The 20,087-nt window shown below is 40.7% G+C and overlaps 1 protein-coding gene and 2 pseudogenes across 2 annotated transcripts in view; 1 reads left to right on the forward strand and 2 right to left on the reverse strand.

The window, feature by feature from the left end:
* The window catches only part of TMED8 (transmembrane p24 trafficking protein family member 8), a 69,544-nt gene that overhangs the window by 14,789 nt on the left and 34,668 nt on the right, over positions 1-20,087 (reverse strand). The window contains exons 1-2 of one of the 2 annotated variants that reach the window (XM_030319669.1): positions 19,910-20,073; positions 1,777-1,858 (exon numbers count right to left, since the gene is read on the reverse strand). In XM_030319669.1, the coding sequence (XP_030175529.1) occupies positions 1,777-1,858; positions 19,910-19,994 (167 nt within the window). In that variant the 5' untranslated portion in view covers positions 19,995-20,073. Of the gene's footprint in view, positions 1-1,776; positions 1,859-19,909; positions 20,074-20,087 lie in introns of those variants that run through there. The other variant, XM_030319668.1, reaches the window with a different exon arrangement.
* On the reverse strand, positions 7,716-10,548 carry LOC115516732 (annotated as a pseudogene).
* On the forward strand, positions 9,974-10,291 carry LOC115516733 (annotated as a pseudogene).

A 20,087-nucleotide genomic window follows, 5' to 3' on the forward strand; every position in this document is an offset into this window, starting at 1 on the left:
ATGCATTTTCGCACCTAGTATAGTACTGAGCAAATAGAAACATTCTGTAAAAGGGGCGTCTGGGTGGCTCAATGGGTTGAGCAGCTGTCTGACTCTTGATTTCAGCTCAGGTCATGATCCCAGGGTTGTGGGATCAAGCCCTGCATCAGGCTCCACACTGAGCATGGAGCCTGCTTAAAATTCTCTCCCTCTGCCTCTCTCTCCTGCCTGCACTCTCTCTCTAAAATAAAGATTAAAAAAAACTTTTTTAAGAAACATTCTGTAAAAAGTAACTATTTTATTATCATTATTATGGAGAATATTCAATGAAGCATGGCTATTATATTATTATCACTAACTATATTACCATAATTATTATATTAAACATTATTATCTACCATCATCTGAATTCTGGGGGAAAAAGCTTTATTTCATATGCAAAAGTAAGAAGAAAGAAATTCTACTCAAGAAATAACAAACTGGGGCACCTGGCTGACTCAGTTGGTGGAGCATGCAACTCTTGATCTCAGGGTTGTGAGTTCTAGCCCCACAATGGGCATAGAGTTTACTTAAAAATAAAATAAAATAATGTTTTTAAAAAAGGAAGTAACAGTAGCACCTGGGTGGCTCAGTCGGTTAAGCCTCCAACTTCGGCTCACATCATGAACTCAGTTCATGAGTTCGAGCCCCACATCAGGCTCTCTATTGTGGGTGCAGAGCCCGTTTCGGATCCTCTATCCCTCTCTCTCTCTGCCCCTTCCCCACTCACATTCTCTCAAACTCTATCTCTCCCAAAAATAAACATTTAAAAAAAGATTTTAAAAAAAGGAATAACAGATTGTTTAAATATCTTGACATTCCTCCCTACGCCCAGCCATCAACTTTGTGTGGGGCATTGAGACCACACTGGTTCTACTCAACAGTACTGTGTCACGAGCAGATCAGTTGGGCTATAATATCCATTTGCTCAGGGTTCTCCAAAATACAGTTTTTCATTAATTATTCCATTAATTTTTTGGGTTTCCACTTATTCTAGAGCTCAGTACAACTGTTTCCTTTCTGCTATATACTCTGATATTAATGACAGTAGATAGATGAAATGGATGGAGCAGGAAATTAAGAAGAACAATCTGAGGGGCACCTGGGTGGCTCAGTCAGTAAAGAGTCCAACTTTGGCTCAGGTCACGATCTCACGGTTTGTAAGTTTGAGCCTCGTGTCGGGCTCTGTGCTGACAGCTCAGAGCCTGGAGCCTGCTTCGGATTCTATGTCTCCCTCTCTCTCTGCCCCTCTCCCACTCACATTCTGTCTCTCTCTCTCAAAAATAAATATTTAAAAAAATTTTTAAAAAAAGAATAACAATATTGAAGGTTCTCACACTGGTTTAATCTAAAAATTACATTAGAAAAAAACCCCTCCAAAAGTGTGTGTGTGTGTGTGTGTGTGTGTGTGTGTGTGTGTGTGTGGCTGTGTATCTTATGGGTAAAAACCAAACACACATTGTCTTGAAAGTCTACCTGGGATCCATGTCTAATGTTTTAACATTTCAACCTGGGCTTCAAGAGAAGATAAAAAAGACTACACTTTTTGTTACAATTTCATCTCTGGGAGTGAAGAAAATTTCATAATCTGAAAAAGATCTGACACTGCCCCTAAACACACTTAAGGGCTAATTAGTCACCAAACCATCCATACTCTTCACTCCAACTTGCTGTCCCCCTCAAAGTTGCCATCCACATCTCATTAATCCCTTATCTCAGGAGATAAACCTCTAGGAGCCAAGCAGTTGCTGTCCCTACCTGTAGGGTGAGGAATGGGACTCTGGATCAGAGGCAGAAGCCACTAGAGAGGTCACCTTGGTGTTTTCTAGATCTTCATTCTCTAGAAAATCATGGAAAGAAATATTCAATATTTGAGAAGAGGCACAATCATAATTATCTTGTACCTTTAAAAAAATCTGGCAGTTTCAACCAACCTTCTCTTTACAAAAATATCCTGGGCATCAATTTCTGAGAGGCCCAGTGCATAAATTATTCAAGTCCTCACATCCAAGTATTCTCAGACCATCATAACCCATTCATGAAAGAATAAAACCCTTTCCAAAACAAGTCCCCACAAAATTCATTCTAATTTAAGAATCACACTTCTCAGAAAGCATATGGTTAAATTAGGTAAAATACAGAAGGCAGAGTGAGATTTAGGATGAAATGAACTGGAATCAGAGCCAAACGATGGAGGGTCATCTCTACATTCGGTAGGCTCCCACCACATATCAGAGGGAAAGGATTTTTATAATTTCTTTCACTTACTCACTCACTCACCAATGACTTACTGGAGAACTGTTAGGTAGCCTCAAGGAGCATACAGGTGAAATGCATAATGAAGGCCATGTCCCCCAGGTCACAAGCCTAGGACTGGTATCACTGCCATTTTACAAGTAAGAACACTAGGGTACAGACAGATTCAAATGTGGGCAGTCATGCTCCTAACCTTTAGGTGCTACTAAGTCTTATGGTTTATTCATCTAGACTTTCCTTGAGCACTCAGAAAATGGTTCAGCATATTTAGATAATCCCTGGTTTAACCTCCTTTAGTTAAGACTGAAAGAAACTGAAACCCAAAGTCCACTTCTCAGTATAAAATACAACTTAATGAAGTAAATGTCAAAAACTGCAAATTTCAGAGTTTGGTAATAACATAAAAGTGCAAATGATGGACAAATCCTTCTGATACAACTTAAATCCAACCTCATTTTTTCGTATGTGAAAAGATCTATTTTTCTTTCTGTCAACTCACACTCTCATAGATAGAAAGACCTTAGAGCTTATGCCACCCAATTTTCTTCTTGGGACGTAATAGAAAATACATATATTAGTCTCTGCCCCTGGTTCCTGGCACAGAACTCCAAAAATCCTGATGATTTCCTAAGTGAAAAGAGCAGTAGGAGCATGTTTTGTTCTAATACTTGGTCTTTGATTCTAGTTCCTGACACAGAGTTCATAAATCCCTTGGCATTTACTAGGTGTTAGTAGTGTCTTATGTTCTAATGAGGTGACTCTGGGTGGACGCATGGATGGGGGCTGCTCACCAGAGAGACCAAGCCATGATCAGAGGCTTGGAATTGTGACCCCAGCCCCATTCTCCAGCGAGGGGAGAGGGGCTGGCAATGAAGTTAATGGTTGATCATACTGACGTGATACAACCTCCACAAAAACCCCCAAAGTACAGGGTTTGGAGAGCTTCTAGGTTGGCGAACACATCCATATCTTGGGAGGGTGACGTACCCCAACTCCCAGGGGACAGAAGCTCCTGCACTCAGGATCCTCCTGGACCTCACCCTCTGTATCTCTTCACCTGACTATTCATCTGTATCCTTTCTCATATCCTTTAATCAACTGGTAAATGTAAGTACCTCCCTGAGTTCTCTGAGCTGCTCTAGCAAATCATCAAATCCAAGGAGGGGGAGGTCATGGGAACCTCCAATTTATAGCCAAATCAGCAGGAGATTGTGGGTAACCTGAGACCTACTACTCGAGACTGGCATCTAAAGTTGGCTGAGGAACAGTTTAATGGGACCAAGCCCTTAATCTGTGGGACGTAACACTATATATCCAGGTAGAGTGTCATAATTCAGTTAAATTGTAGGACACCCAGATGGTGTCACAGAATTGTTTGGTGTGAGGGAAAAACACCCACCTCTGGTGTCAGAAGTGCAGTGAGAGGCAGTCAGTGTGAGAGTAAAGTAGAAACTCAGAAGGACTAAGCTTTCTTTAAACCTCCCAACAAAGGAACTGAGTCTCAGACAATTGTCAAATGTTTCCCAGTTCTGTGAAGAGGCCCTTTTCACAGAGACAATGAGAATACAAAGTTCTCCCCTATGTTGACCTAAGTAAAATCTGCTTCCTACTAAGCCCTGCCCTTCTATCCTTCCTCGCAATATCCTTTCAAATATTTACAGCCTGCTATCATCTTTCCTGCAAATTCCTCCTCAGGCTGACCATTTCTAGTTCTTTCAATCATCCCTCAGACGACCTCTGACCACACTGGCCTTGTTCTGTTGTTCCTCTTTGTTCCATTTAAAGTAAGGGACTTGGGGCACCTGGGTGGCTCAGTCGGTTGAGGATCTGACTTCAGCTCAGGTCATGATCTTGCAGTTCATGAGTTCGAGCTCTGTGTCGGGCTCTGTGCTGACAGCTGGGAGCCTGGAGTCTGCTTCAGATTCTGTGTGTGTGTGTGTGTGTGTGTGTGTGTGTGTCTGCCCCTTCCCTGCTCGCACTCTGTCTCTCTCTCTCAAAAATAAACATTAAAAAAATTTTTTTAACTCCTACAACTCAATAGGAACAATCCAAATAACAATCCACTAACAATCCAATAACCCGATTTAAAAATGGGCTAAAGACTGAAATACACATTTCTCCAAAAAAGACATCTAGATGCCCAACAAGTATATGAAAAGATGCTCAGCATCACTAATCATCAGGAAATGCAAGTCAAAACCACAAAAAAATGAAGTATCACCTTACCCTGTTAGGATAGCTATTATTAAAAAACAAAAACAAAAACAAAAACACAGCAAGATAAGCATTGGAGAGGATGTGTAGAAATTGGAACCCTTGAATCTACATGAGAATGTAAAATGGTGAAGCCACTATGGACAACAGTAGTATAAAGATTCCTCAAAAAATTAAAAATAGAATTACCATATCATCTACCAATCCCATTTCTAGGTATTCATCCAAAAAAATTTAAATCAGGATCTCAAAGAGATTAGGACTCCAATGTTTCAGTGTGACACTAGTCACAATAGCCAAAATGTGGTAACAACTTAACTGTCCATTGACAGATGAATGGGTAAAGAAAATGTGGCAGGGGTGCCTGGCTGGCTCAGCCAGTAGAGCACACGACTCTTAATCTCGGGGTCATGAGTTCAATCCCCACATTGGGCATGGAGCCTCCTTAAAAATGTGGCAGTTTAAAAAAAATGTGGTATACACACACACACAATGGAATATTATAATATTCTTTAAAGAGAAGGAAATTCTGCAACATGTGATTACATGGATGAACCTTAAGAACATTATGCTAAGTAAGCCAGTCACAGAAGGATACATATTGCACAATTCCACTTATATGAGGTATCTAAAATAGCCAAACTCACAAAACCAGAGAGTAGAATGATGTTTGTCAGGGCATGGGAGGAGAGGGAAATGGGGAGTTGCTAGTCAATGGGTATAAAGTCTTAAGTATATAAGATGAATAAGTTCCAGAGATCTGCTGTACAATATTGTGCCAATAATTAACAATACTGTATTGTACACAAAAAAATTTTAAGGAAATATTTAGAAGCACTTCACAGAAATAAAAAGAATAAACATTAGCAAAATAAACAAAGGAAACACCATGACAGTTCGGTGTGTACAGCAAGTTCAGCGTGTCCCGCCAATTTAACTCATTATTTAATGAATTCCTAACAAGTGGCTGGCCCCACACCAGATACTCGAGATGATGCACTAAAGCAGACACAGTTCTGGCCCTCATGAAGCGTTTGGTCTAGCAGGGCAGACTGTGAAGGGCCCTCATCCCACAGATGATCAAGAATTTTAAGCTTAAATTTAAGCTAGGAAGTGACATGATCAAATTTATATTTTTTGGTAGAATTCTATAGCAGCTGTTGGTAAGATGGATTTTGCCAGATCAGATGGGAGGCCTTTCCCCAGTTCACGAGAGATAATGAGGACCTAATAGTGATAGCTGAGAAAGAGTAGAGACGACTCTCTTAGAAAATCATTAGGTGGTCAAGTTTGTTTTCAGGATGCCCATGCTGGTGACGCTTATTTTCTTATATATATATATATATGCATGCTCTTGGCTTCAGAGTAGATTCCCATAATTCATCACTTACATAAAACACCCATTGCTCATCCAGCAAATGCCCTCCTCAATGCCCATCACCCATTTTCCCCGCCCCCACCCCACCCTTCAGTATATGTTCACAAACCATCTGTGACATATTCTAGAACTTTGCTGAGAAGGTGCATCAAGTTTAATGGTCTACATTAAACCATGGTCTACTGGTCTAAACAATGGTCTACTGGATTCTAATCTGTTCTTCCCTTTGGATAACTGATATATAGGTTCATTTCTAGTCCCTGACATTCCTCAAAGATAGCACACAATTACATTTGCAGATTCTTTCGGGACCCCAGATGTGGTAGTCATCTGTCAATCTTTTGGCTTTCAAATATCCAACCTTCTCCTGGAGGGGATGGGCTTTGTAAACAGTGAACAATGGAAGTCAGAATGGAAGATTCTTCTTTTTCCAGCCCCCAGGAAATTAGGGAACAGGCACATGACCTAAAATATTCCCACCAAGAATTTGAACTAGGAGTGGCACAAAAGAGAATTCATCTAGTGGCAGCCAGAGAGCCCTAACCAAATTGTTCTTGCTGCTTAGCCTCTGGATTGGCCTACTCCTCAGTTTTCCAACAATATGATGGGCCTCCTGTATCCTTGCAATAAGCCACTTTCTGCTTAAAGCAGCCAAAATTAGTTTGTACTGCTTGTAACCAAGAACTCTGACCAAAATACCTAGATAGTATTTGCGTAGGTCCAGAAATCTGAACTTAAAGTAGCCAGACATCCTATCTTCGTTCTGATTATCTTTATTATTACAGCCAAGACTTAGTGATCTTTACTATATGCCAATTACTTTCTAAGCATTTTGCAGGCAGCGTCTTTTTGAATTCTCACTTAATCTCACTGAAGTTAATACTAACATTACTTCCTTTTTATCACTCAAGAAATTGAGGCTCAACAAAATCAAGTTAACTTGCCCAAGATGACCAGCAAATAGGAATAGAAGTACACGTCCAGGCAGTACACGTCCAAAGCTAGCACTCTTAATAACTAGATTATACACTGAGACCTCTTCAAATCTTTATTGTGAAATAGAACATAGAGAAAAGTACACAAAAATGTGCAGCTCAATAAATTATTACAAAGGAAACATGCAAACTACTACCTAGGCAAGAAACAGATCAATCCTAGCACTCCTGAAGCCCCACTCATGATCCTCCCAAACATTACCTGCTCCCTTCTTCCATAACCATTGTCCTAACTTACAGAATCATTTCCCTGCTTTTCTTTACAGCCAGACCACCTAAATATGTATTCCTAGTGTTACTTCATTCTGCCTGAATGTAAAGGAGAATAATTTCCATGTAAAGAGAAACAATGCAGAATATATTAAAACAAGCCTCTTTCACTCAACGTTATGTTTGAAGGACTTAACTATGGGGGCACCTGAGTGGCTCATTCGGTTAAGTGTCCGACTCTTGGTTTGGCTCAGGTCATGATCTCATGATTTGTAAGTTGGAGCCCCACATCAGGCTCTATGCTGCCCACAAGAGTCTGCTTGGGATTCTCACTCTCTCTCTCTCTCCTCTTCTCTTTCTGCCCCTCCCCTGCTCATGCTCCCACTCTCTCTCTCTCTCAAAATAAATAAACTTAAAAAAAAAAAAGAGGGGCACCTGAGTTGGTTAAGCAGCCAACTTCAGCTTGGAATGATCTCACAGTTCGTGGATTCGAGCCCTGCATTGGGTTCTGTGCTGACAGCTCAGAGCCTAGAGCCTACTTTGGATGCTCTCTGTCTGCCCCTCCCCTGTTCATGTTCTGTCTCTCTCAAAAATAAGCATCAAAAACATAAGAAAAAAAAAGAGAAAGACTTAACTATGTTGTTGTGGGTAAGTTTGTTCATTTTCATTGCTATATAATATTCCATGAATATACCATAATTCATTAATATACCATTGATGAAATTTGGGTTCTATGTTTTGGGCCATTATGATTAATGCTAATTTATCAATATACCATTGATGAAGTCTGGGTTCTTTCTAAGTTTTTAGCTATTATGAATAATGCTGCTATGAATATTCTTGTTCATGTCTCTTGGTACACATGTGCATACATTTATTTTGTAATAAACCAGAAATGGAATGGTTGAGTAATAGAAATCTGAATAAACTTTTATAGACAATGCCAAACTATTTTCCAAAGGGGTTATACCAAATATGTACTCGTGCTGGTATTGAAGAATATTCCCATTATTCTGTAGCCTCTGCAATACTTGGTCATAGTAATAGTTTTTATTTGGGCCATTCTGATTGGTGTATGCTCATTTAGTTTGCATATCACTGATGACTTACCATGTTTCTCGGCCATTTGGAAATCCTCTTTTATAAAATGCCTGTTCAAGTCTCTTCCCTATTTTACTGTTGGGTTGTTTTTTTTTTTTTTAACAAAATGATCCTTTATTGAAATATTTTCTTTTGTAGTTCTCAACTAGCTGAGCATTCCACTGTACCACTGTTGATGTCATCTATAATGCCATGAGGGTGACGGCCATCAACATCACAGCTCACAGTCTGGTGGTCCCTAGGATCTCTTTAATGGTTCCAGACAGTTCTCTAACTAAAAGATGGGTGCCTCCTCTGTCCAGCAATGACGACAATCTCATCAAAACTGATATTTCCATTGTGCTTAATATTCTTCTGTTTCTTTTTATATCTTGGCAGTTCCTTGAGGGCTTCAATAATGAGGGCAGACACAGAAAGTACCACCTCAATCTGGGCCTATCCATCTTGGTCATTTTCATTGTAATCCTCAGACCCTTCCAATCACTGGTTGCTTTGGCTACATCATTATCAACCTTTTTAGGAGGAAGATTTAGGAAGCCAATCTTGGGGCCAGGGAAGATGTAGCACCAACCTCCTCACTGGTGCACCTCAGGTACATGACTTTGATCTCGTTGGGGTCAAATTTAGGTGGCATGGTGGAAGCAGCTGGAGTCAGATGACCTTAGATTAAGGACAGCTACAGAAAATTACACCTTGGCCACCTCCAAGCCAAAAGCTGAAAGCTGGATTGTCTTTTTATTTACTTATAAGAGTTATTCTAAATACAAACCTTTTGTTAATTACATGTGTTACAAATACCTGCTTCCACTCTGTGACACACCTTTTCACTCTTTTTTTTTTTTTTTTTTAATTTTTTTTTTTTCAACGTTTATTTATTTTTGGGACAGAGAGAGACAGAGCATGAACGGGGGAGGGGCATAGAGAGAAGGAGACACAGAATCGGAAACAGGCTCCAGGCTCTGAGCCATCAGCCCAGAGCCTGACGCGGGGCTCGAACTCACAGACTGCGAGATCGTGACCTGGCTGAAGTCGGACGCTTAACCGACTGCGCCACCCAGGCGCCCCACCTTTTCACTCTTAATGGTATCCTTTGGTGAACCAAAGTTCTTCATTTTAATGTGTAGTCAAAATATATCACTCTTTTCCTTTATTAGCCCTTCATGTGTCCTGTTTGAGATATCTTTCCCTATGCTGAGAACAATATATTCTTCTATATTATCTTTTAGGAGCATATTGTATTGCTTTTCACATGTTGGTGTGCAAAATCCAACTAGAGTTGATTTTTTGTGTGTGTGCTGTGTGAGGTAAGGATCAAGTTTCTTTTCTTTCCCTTCTTTCCTTTCTCTTAGGATATTCAATAGTCCCAGCAACATTTACCATTCTTTCCTCACTATTCCGCAGTACAATCTTGGTTGCAAATCAAAGATTTTGTTTCTAGGCTTTTATTCCATTCCTAGGACCTAGTAAACTATTTTGTAAAAGCTTTAAAATAAATCTTGATACCCTGATAGAGCAAATCTTTCCATCTTGTTCTTACTCAGAGTATTTTTATATACGCTATTTATGGCCTTTCATTCCTATATATACTTTTTAGAACTAGCTTGTCAAATTCCATGCAAAAAAACCCATCAAAACCCCACTGGGATTTTTACTGGGATTGTATTTTATTTATATATCAAGTTGGGGAGAACTGACATCTTTACAATATTGAGTCTTTCAATACAGGAATATGATACATCTTTCCATTTATTTATTATTTCATCTCTCTCAATAATTATGGGGTTTCAGCCACAGAAATGAGATGACAAAGGTGACATCGTCATTTGGAAAGCATCATAATAAGACACACATGTTGTGGTGCCACTGTGGCTCTAAGGCCTACCACCTTTGGAAGTCAATCTGCGGCAAATGTGTCTATCCTGCCAAGCGGAAGAGAAAGTATAACTGGAGTGCCAAGACTAAAAGACAAAATAATACTGGGCCAGCTGAACGAGGCACCTAAAAACTATGCTGCAGGTTCAGGCCTGGATTCTGTAAAGGAACAACACCTAAACCCAAGAGGGAAGCTACTGTGGCATCCAGTTCATCTCAAGGATTTCAACATTTAGTCACACAGTAGATGTTCTGGTTTCAAAAATAAAATAATAACAATGTACTATAATCTTCTGCACAAAGGCTTTGCACATATTTTGTGAGATTTATTTCCAGGTATTTGAACTTTCTTTAATCTATGGTAAATAGTACTTTTATATATTTTTAACTTCATTTGATAGGCATTTGATAGGCATACTTCATTTGATTGTGCTTCACTTTATTGCACTTTGCACATATTGCAATTTTTTAACTTTATTTTTGAGAGAGAGAGAAAGCATGAGTGGGAGAGGGGCAGAGAAGGAGGGAAAGAGAGAGAATCCCAAGTAGGTTCCACACTGTCAGTTCAGAGCCCAATGCGGCGTTTGAACCCAAAACCGCGAGATCATGACCTGAGCAGAAGTCAGATACTTAACCGACTGGGCCACCCAGGTGCCCCAGTTACTGCATTTTTGACAAACTGAAGGCTCATGGCAACCCTGTGCCAAGCAAGTTTATCAGCACCATTTTCCAACAGTATTTGCTCACTTCACGTCTGTGTCACATTTTGATAATTCTTGCAATATTTCAAACTTCTTCGTTACTATATTTGTTACAGTGATCCATGATCAGGGATTACACCTCTGCTGAAAGCTCAGATGACGGTTAGCATTTTTTAGCAATATTTTTTAAAATTTAAGGTATTACTTTTTTAAGACATGGCTGCGATTGCACATTTAATAGACTATAGTGTAAACATAACTTTTATATACACTGAGAAACAAAAAAAACTTCATTTCAGATGCTTTATTGCGATATTTGCTTTACTTCAGTGGTCTGGAACTGAACCTGCAATATCTCTGATGTATGTTTGTATATGTAAGTGCAAGGAAATTTTGCATACTGACTCTATACCCAGTAATCTAGCTAAACTTATTCTAATAATTTATGTGTAGATTCTTCTGGATTTTCCATGTACATAGCCATCATCTGCAAACAACAGATTTAACAGGGTTCCTTTCTAATCCTCATATATTTTTTTTTCTTGTCAAACTGTATTAGCTAGAATATCCAATAAAAGTGGTGAAAGTGGGTACCCTGTCTTATTCCCAATCTCAAGAGGAAAATTTTCAAATCTCACCATTAAGTTTGATGCTGCTTATAGGGTTTTTGTAGAGACATGCTTTATCCAATTAAGGAAGTTTTCTTTTAGTTTGCTAAGAGTTTTGAATCATAAGTGGAGGGTAAATTTCATCAAACACTTTTTTCTGCATTAAGCTGATCATTTTTATCCCCTAATATATTAAAATGATGATTTACACTTACTTTTAAAGAATGTTAAAATGACTTTGCATTCCTGAAAAAAACCCAACTGGGTCATATATATTGCTGGATTTAGTCTGCTAATATTTTGCTCATGACTTTTTGCATCTATATTAATGAGTGAGATGAAATTGTGATTTTCCTTTCATCTGGGATCATTTTTATTCTGCCTGAAGAATTCAATTGTTCCTTAAGTGCCAGTCTGCAGGCTGACAAATCCTGTATCTGATTATCTGAAAATATCTTTCTTTTACCTTCATTCCTTTTTTTTTTTTTTTGATGAGTACTTTTTTTTGAGAGAGAGAGAGGGTGCAAGTGAGTGAGGGGCAGAGAGAGAGAGACAGAGAGAGAGAGAGGGAGAGAGAGAGGCAGGGCTTACCCAAAGTGGGGCTCAAGCTCACCCAACATGGGGTACAAGTTCACCAAGCATGGGACTCAAACGCATGAACTGTAAGATCATGATCTGAGCCAAAGTCAGATGCTTATCCAACTAAGCCACTCAGGCACCCTACCTTCATTCTCAAAGACTATTTTCCTGGGGATGCCGGGGTGTCTCAGTCAGTTAAGCATCTGACTCTTGATTTCAGCTCAAGTCATGATTCCAGAGTTGTGGGATCGAGCCCCGAATCAGGGTCTGCACTGAGTGTGGAACCTGCTTAAGATATTCTCTCTCTCTCTCTCTCTCTGCCCCCTTTCCCCCACTCACACACTCTCTCTAAAATTTAAAAAAAAAAAAGACTATTTTCCTGAAAAAAAAAATCTATATTGGTATCTTCTTTCAATAATCTAGCTTCTAATGCCCTGTGCAGAAGTCAGCTGTCAGTCTAATTACTATTCTTTTGAAAGCAAACTGTAATTTTTCCCTGGCTACTTTTTTCTCTCTGCTTTGGTTTTATAGCAAGTTTAACTTAATGTATACCTACTGTAGATTTCATTGTACTTATCCTGCTTGGGATACACAGGACTTCTTAAATCTGTGCATTCTGTTAGCTTTGGAAAATTCAGAGCTATTATCTCATCAAACATTGCTTCTGTCCATTCTGGCTCTCCCTGCCTTCTGGGACTCCAATTATACAAACGTTAGACCTTCTCACCATACCTTCTATGTCTTTTACCTCTTTCCTGAATTTTCCATGGTTGCATTTTTACATATTTCCTTCTGGATATTTTCTTTTTTTATGACCAAGTTCACTATTCTCTCTTCAGGTGTAGTAACTTTTTGCTAAACCTATCAATGGAGTTTTAAATTTTCATCTGTATGTTTCAATTATACAATTTCTATTTGGTTCTATTTTTATAAATTTCAGTTCTTTGCCAAATTTCTGAAACTTGTCTTTGATCTCAAACATAATAAATATAATTATGTTTCAGTCTGGTGCCCCTTGGGATCGATTTTTACTGTCTGTTGTTTCTTTTGATTTTTGTTCATGTTATCTCTTCTCAGGAATCTGGTCATTTATGATATGTGCCAGAAAACTGTTCTCACAAAATTGTTTGAAGAAATCATCTGAAGCCTAATCTGAATGAGCCTTTGGAGATGTGGCTTTGCTTCTTCCATATACCTGGAGGCATTAGCAGCCTGAGGGTACCTTAACCCAATTTCATGAACTTAGATTTTTCCGAAGGTGAGCTGTAATCCTGCAACGGTGCACTTCTGATTTACCCCTACTTCCAGAAAGTGGCCTTTCATAGTCCCAACCTAGAGAAAACGGGATTCACCAGGGTTCCCCCCACTTGGTTCTGAACATTAATGCTTGTTGCTTTAGTCCAGAGAAGCACATTCACAACCTTGACAAGCCTCCCCACTCAAGAATCCAGCACATGCCACCAGAGGAGAAAGGACCCCCAAAATGGACTCTCATCCTTGAACTTCTATCTTTATACTTCTGCCCTCACATTGATTACAGCCTGGTAATTCTTCATTATCTAGCTAGCTCCCCAGGATCTTCAAGCAAATATTTATATGTTGACAATTATTTTCTAATTGTCCCCAATGGGAGAACTGATCCGATTACCTAGTCTGCCATTACTCAAAACAGAAAGCAACATTGCCTCTTTACCTTTTTCAGTTTGAAAATACCTTACTGAATAAAATGGAAATCAAATAGAAATTTTAAAAGTCTGCCTTCTTTCTGTCACTGGCTAACAGTATCAGCTGATCTAAGCAGTGGTTCTATCCCCCTTTGATTTATCCTTGGGTGTAAATGAAATTACCACAAAAATAATGAAAGGCAGTAGTGGACAGAGTAACAAAAAATTAATCCCTAAGGAGACTTATAACCTGTATTTCATAAAAAATTCATCAGAGAGAAAAAGGCCCAGAAAGGGTCAATTCCTGATGAGCACAAAGGTAATAGAGATGTCTCTTACAATATAAGAACAGTGAAAAAATCTCATGACCCATCTGCATGTATTTTTTCTGAATAGGTAATATAGCCACATTATTCAAAATTCAAAAAGCGTGAAAGTATACAGGGGAAATTTCCACTCATCTCAGTCCCCACCTCCCAAAGCAACCAATGTTATTAGGTTTTATACAGTCTCCCAGAGATACTATACACACATTAAGTGTGTGCATATATATTCTTTTGTATACAAATAATGAGGATATTAAACATACTTTGCTTTTTCCATTTATATCTCAGAGAGCTTTCCGTAACTATATATTAAAAGCTTTCTCATTTTCCTCCACAGCTGATTAATATTTCATTGGCTGGATATTCCATAATTTATTTAACCAGTTCCCTACTGATGGACATCGATGTCCTTTCTAACCTTTCGCCATTACAAACCATCCTATATATAATAACCTTATGTCTGTGTCATTAAATAGGCACAAGAAAAATCTAGAGGATAAATTCCTGGAAGGAATGGATCAATGAGGGCATATACTATAATTCTGATGGATATTGGCAAATTGCCCTCCACAGCATTTGTGTCAATTTACACTCCTAACAGCAACACACAAAAGTATTTGTTCCTGCACAACAGTGAGACACCAAGTTGCCCAGAGTTTTATGATTTCCATGTCCCTTATCATAAATTAGGTTGAGCATTTTTCATATGCTAAGAGCCACTTCTCAGAGCATCTTAATAGCTCAATGTATGCAGGAGAAAAAAGTGAAAAGAGATAGTGCTCTTGATTTTTAAGGTTAAAGGTACATGCTAAATTATGTAAGAGCTACTGGTAAAACAACGTGTAACTAGATTCAGAGAGCTAGGAAGTAAGAAAAGGAGAAAGAAATACTTAAGTTTATTTCCAGAAGTATCAAGTGTGGAAGATGCAGTCCTGCTATAGAGAGAGAAAACAATTACAAACACAGCTTTTCAAGTTTCCTAAATTTATTTAATGAAATTTAGACCACTATAAAGAAGAAAAAGCCATGTTTTCCTATAGGATAGCTTTTAATATGCCAGCCAAATATAGACAAATTCTACAAGCATTCCTCGAAGAGACCAGAGAAACCAGGACAGGTTTTGCAAATTTAGATGGTATATGGGAATATGGGGGGGGGGGGGTGGTTAATGGGTATATATTTATTTCAACACACATTAGGAAAAGTTGATACATCAAAATAGTAACAGCACAGATACCATTTAGAATGAAACAAAAATTTTAATGTCATTTAAAGAAAAAATAATAACCAAATAATTTTGGAATGTATTCTCTAACATGTCAAAAACCATGACTGTGATACCTGCACAGCCGAAGTCTTGGAAACAATGGGCAGAGAAAGGAAAATGGAAGCTCAGGAATAATTAAATTTATAATTGATAGCCCCTAAAGCAAGGTAAAGAGGGAAAAAAACTATCCTATGATTTCTTTTATATTTGACAATATTTAAAATACTAATTTTCTTCCTGTTACCAGAATATGGTTTCAAACATTCTGATCATGTTTCAGATTTAAATTTATGGTGTACTTTGTACTTTCTCTACAAAGAGAACCAAAAAAGTGGTTTTTTCCTAAAGCATTTGAATATCAGGTCAGAGTTCTTTAGAACAGGTCTCATAGGACTTCCCCTTCACTAAACAGCCTGCAAAGGCATAATTAGCCTGGCCTTTTAGATTCAAGGGCAGAGGAACCAAAAGCAGGTTATGTGGTTAAAGACTCAAGAGGCCTAAATAAAAAGAAACCGGCTGAATTTACATTCCAACCAAATCCAGAGACCATGTGGTCCAATTTTTTGTCAGTCCTTATGAGCGAAATAAGCTCTTAAGTGGTCATTCATATTACAAACTTTGGGTTATGGAATGAATTACGACAGGACTAATTGGCTATTTATTCCATTTTGATATAAAACTGCAATAGAAAACCAAAACACTATAAGGGCTCTTTGGCATAAATTTCCACTCTTTTGCTCTATGCAATATGGTAGCCACCAATTTTTCAATTCCAATGTAAATTGAAATAGCCACAGTAGGCAACATTTCCATCCCTGCAGAAAAACTGCACTGCTCAAAGACCTACATAAGAATCATGAACAAGTTCACATGACCTGTTTATAGTCCTTAGCATCTCAGTACCTCGATAGCTCTCAGGGTCATATACACCAAACCAAGTACTGCTGCTAACTTCAAGGTCATAACAGATTTGCCCTTTATTTTCCACAAAGCTCAATAAATTAAAAAAAAAAAAAAAAAGTCTGTTCTTAAGTGATGCAATATGTATACCTCAGAGAGTTACACTATATAAAGAGCAGTAGCCCTCTCCTCTTGGGGACTAAAGGACCCAGGTGCCCCAAATAAAAGATTATTAAAAACAATTACAGTTCACAAAACAATAAGAACGCTGTGGTCACTGCAGAGCTGAGTTCAGAGAAAATAAACAGTTTTCTTACTTCATCACTAAAACTTGAGCTAACATGAAGACACTCAAAAGGTACTTTCTGCAGAGAATATTATTAAAAAACAAGTTATAGTTACAATGAATAATTGTAGATTCCTGCTTTCAAGGAATAAGATACACCAAAAAATCAAAACCTTTAATTCAGTAACAACTGAATGTCCAAACTCATTTCTTAATTGCTATTTTCCCTCTAAGAGAGGATGGCAGAAATCTTTCAATTTCATCCTTTCTTAGGCCTCCACTGCTTACTTATTGGATCATTTTCCAGAGGAAGGTGGCATAAGGATCCAATCAAACTCTTAATTTGAAGCAGTTTTTTAACTTCATTCCCCAGGTTATACAACACTGAGCCAAGCCAGATACATGATTTCCACACTGCTTTGGAAACCCTGCTGCATGCTAACTCAAGGTTTCTCAAAGGAGCAGTGCTGACATTTGGGGCCAGATAATTCTTCATTGTGGGGGCTGTCCCGTGCATTGCAGGGTGTTTAGCAGCACCCCTGGCCTCTACCCACTAGGTATCAGTCATAGCCCTCCTACTCCTCCCCAACCCTAGTATCGACAACCAAAACATCCCCTGAGCATCCCCAGGCAAAATCAGTCCTGTTTGAGAACCACTGCTTGTCTTTCTTTCTTTTTATGTTTATTTATTTTTGAGAAAGAGAGAGAGAGAGGGAGAGCGAGCGAACATGAGTAGGGGAGGGGCAGAGAGAGAGAGAGAGAAGGAGACACAGAATCTGAAGCAGACTCCAAGCTCTGAGCTGTCAGCAGAGAGCGCGATGCAGGGCTCGAACTCACTCACAGACTGCGAGGTCATGACTTGAGCCGAAGTCAGGCGCTTAACCGAATGAGCTACCCAGGCGCCCGGAGAACCACTGCTTTAACCCAAGGAACGTTCTTGAATATCTCAACCCTAATTCTTCATATGCATTTGGTGCTCCACCAAATCTCTGTGTTGAGACTCTGTCTCACAATCCAGCAAATATTTGTAGAACCTCTAGGACACATCAAGGGCTATAGGAGATAAAGAGACAAGACAGATTCTTCCCTTCCCTCAAGCAGATTTCTTGGGGTAAGTGCATAAAGAACTGTAGTATCACATTCAATTATATGTTTTGAATTGCTGACGTTTTTTCCAGTGGTACTCTTGTCTTACCAAACTAAAAACACCTTGAGGGCAAAGACCATAATCTGCTCTGGAACACCAATACTGGCTCAACAGCCAATAAAAACAAATGATTGTAAACTTCATCACAACAAGGTGACAATTTCCTATAGGCAGTAAAATCTCCACAGTTAACCTGGACAGTAAGTTAACCTCTCTCAGCTATAGTTTGTTCCCCTATAAAATGGGGAGGGGGAGCCTGGGTGGCTCAGGCAGTTGAGTGTCTGATGCTTGATTTAGGCTCAGGTTGTGGGATTGAGTCCCATGTCAGGCTCAGTGCTGAGCATGGAGGCTGCTTAAGATTCTCTCTCTCTCCCTCTGCCCCTCTCCCTTGCGCGCGCGCTCTCTCTCTCTCAAATAAATTAATTAAATAAATCAAATGGGGAGAAAATGACTCTTCACAGGATTAAATCAGATAATACAAGTAAATCTTTTTCTACTTTCTGGCACAGAGTAAGCATTCAATTAATGTAAGTTACCATTACTATTATTTTAAGAGCAACAAATCCTACCTCAAGGGGAAGAACTTGCTCTGGGCCACAGTAACAAACCCCTACATGACAGAAGAAGAAACCAACACTCACCCTGTTAAGGACAAGAGGAAGAAACTAACCAGAAGTATTTTATCAATGTCCTGGGAACAAAAAGAGAATTCAGGAACCAATTAAAAGGGGTGAAGGGGAGAGGAGACTCACTCAGAGGCAAAACCACCATCCTCCAACATAGTCCTGGACTATTCTTAAGACTTTTCTATTTTAAATGTTTGGGTTTGTTTGCCATAAGCACACAAGGAGCTAAAGGGGAAGTTGAAAAGAAAAGAAAAAAATCCTCAACTTATAACTATTGACATATGCAAGGGACAGATGTTTATGAGACTTTTGAGTGTTCATTTGCTGAGTCTCTTAGAAATTATGCTTAAAATTTTTATTGCTATAATGTTAAATACATGCCATCAATTTTGAATATACTACAAAGCATAAAAGTTCACATGAAGGAAGAAAAGACAAAAATTGTTAGATATTCTAAAGAGAACATAAAGTCATGGGGAAAAGCTGGGTGACTCAAAGGTGTGTGTGTGTGTGTGTGTGTGTGTGTGTGTGTGTTCCACTCAAGTAGCATTAGAAGATGGGAGAGATTTGGGATAGAAGTAAAAGACGAGAAAAACCATCGTGCTGGAAGCCACACATCCAGGAACACCTCCCACAGCACCTTATTCTCGTAATAACGAATACCACCAGTATGGTTATGTACCAGGAGCTAGGCACCAGTGCCTCGCTCTCACTGGCTCATGTAATTTCCCCAGCAGTCTTATTAGACAGGTACCAGTAGCACCCACATTTGACAGATGACGAAACGGAGATAGGGAGAAGTGACTTGCCCAAGGTCAAATCAGTAAACTGAAGATTCAGACTCCGACCCAGGCGCCACCTCTACCGCTACAATTTATGGTGCCTATTTTAATTTCAGACTTGGAAATTAATTTATACTTGCCACTTAGCGAGACCAGTTGTCTCCCCCTACCCTTTGAACCTCCTGGTGTGGTAAGCATAAGGAGGCCCGAAAGGTGAAGTGCGCCAGATGCACCCTTCGCCCCTGGGATGGTGAACCCTTGCCGAGGAACTGGCGTGGGTAGAAACGGGGACGGTCTCCCGAACCAGAAGAGGAGGGTGCCGGCGAATGAGGGAGGTCGCCAAAGTCCCTAAGTCAGCCCCTACGTCCTGCCTTGGCTCTGGCCATGACGTTCACTCAGAAGACCCGGAGCCTACCGGCTCCCGCCCGGCTCTCGTCTCCCGCACTTTGAGCGACGGAGAGGGGCGGCGAGGCGCGGGGGCCCGCGTGCAGCGACCAGGACCAAGCGGGGCTCAGGCCAGCGGAAGGCGAGGCTCCCCAGGCGGACGCGGGCAGAGAGCGCGCGGACAGGTGGGGAGCGGGGTGCGGAGCCACAAGCAGGGGGCAGCGAGGCCAGAGGGGCTGGGGTCCGCGGCCGAGGAGGAACCGGCAGGCGAGCTCAAGAGGCGCCGCGGGCAGAGCAGCCCCGTCACCGCCAGCTGGGCCGATGGGAGGACGGAAGCGGGGCAGGAACCACGCCATTTCGAAAGAGGAGTAGCGAACAAGCTCGAGCGCAGCCCCAGGCTGGGCGGCGGGGACGGGGGCAGGGGCGCGGCCAGGGGCAGCGAAGGCGGGGGCTCTGCGCGGCAAGGGGCTGCCCGGGCGGGTCCGCTCCGCCGAGGGGCGCGGGACAGAGCGGGGCAGGGCGCGGCCCGAGGGTCGCACGACGCGCCGGGCCCCCAGGCCGGACGGACCCACCCGCCGGCCCCCGGCTTGCGTACCTGAGGCGGCCGCCTGGCTCCCCTCCACTCCCGGGCTCTCCCCGGCGCGGCCCGCCGGCCCCCCGGCTGCCTGCCGCTCCGACATCTGCAGCCAGCGCCGCGAGCGCCTCCGCCGCCACCAGCGAGTGGCTCCGGAAACAGCCGAAGGCCGAGCGAGCACGGCGGCGGCGCTCCGGGA

Source organism: Lynx canadensis, chromosome B3 (genome assembly GCF_007474595.2).
Source record: "Lynx canadensis isolate LIC74 chromosome B3, mLynCan4.pri.v2, whole genome shotgun sequence".
NCBI classification, from domain to species: Eukaryota; Metazoa; Chordata; class Mammalia; order Carnivora; family Felidae; genus Lynx; species Lynx canadensis.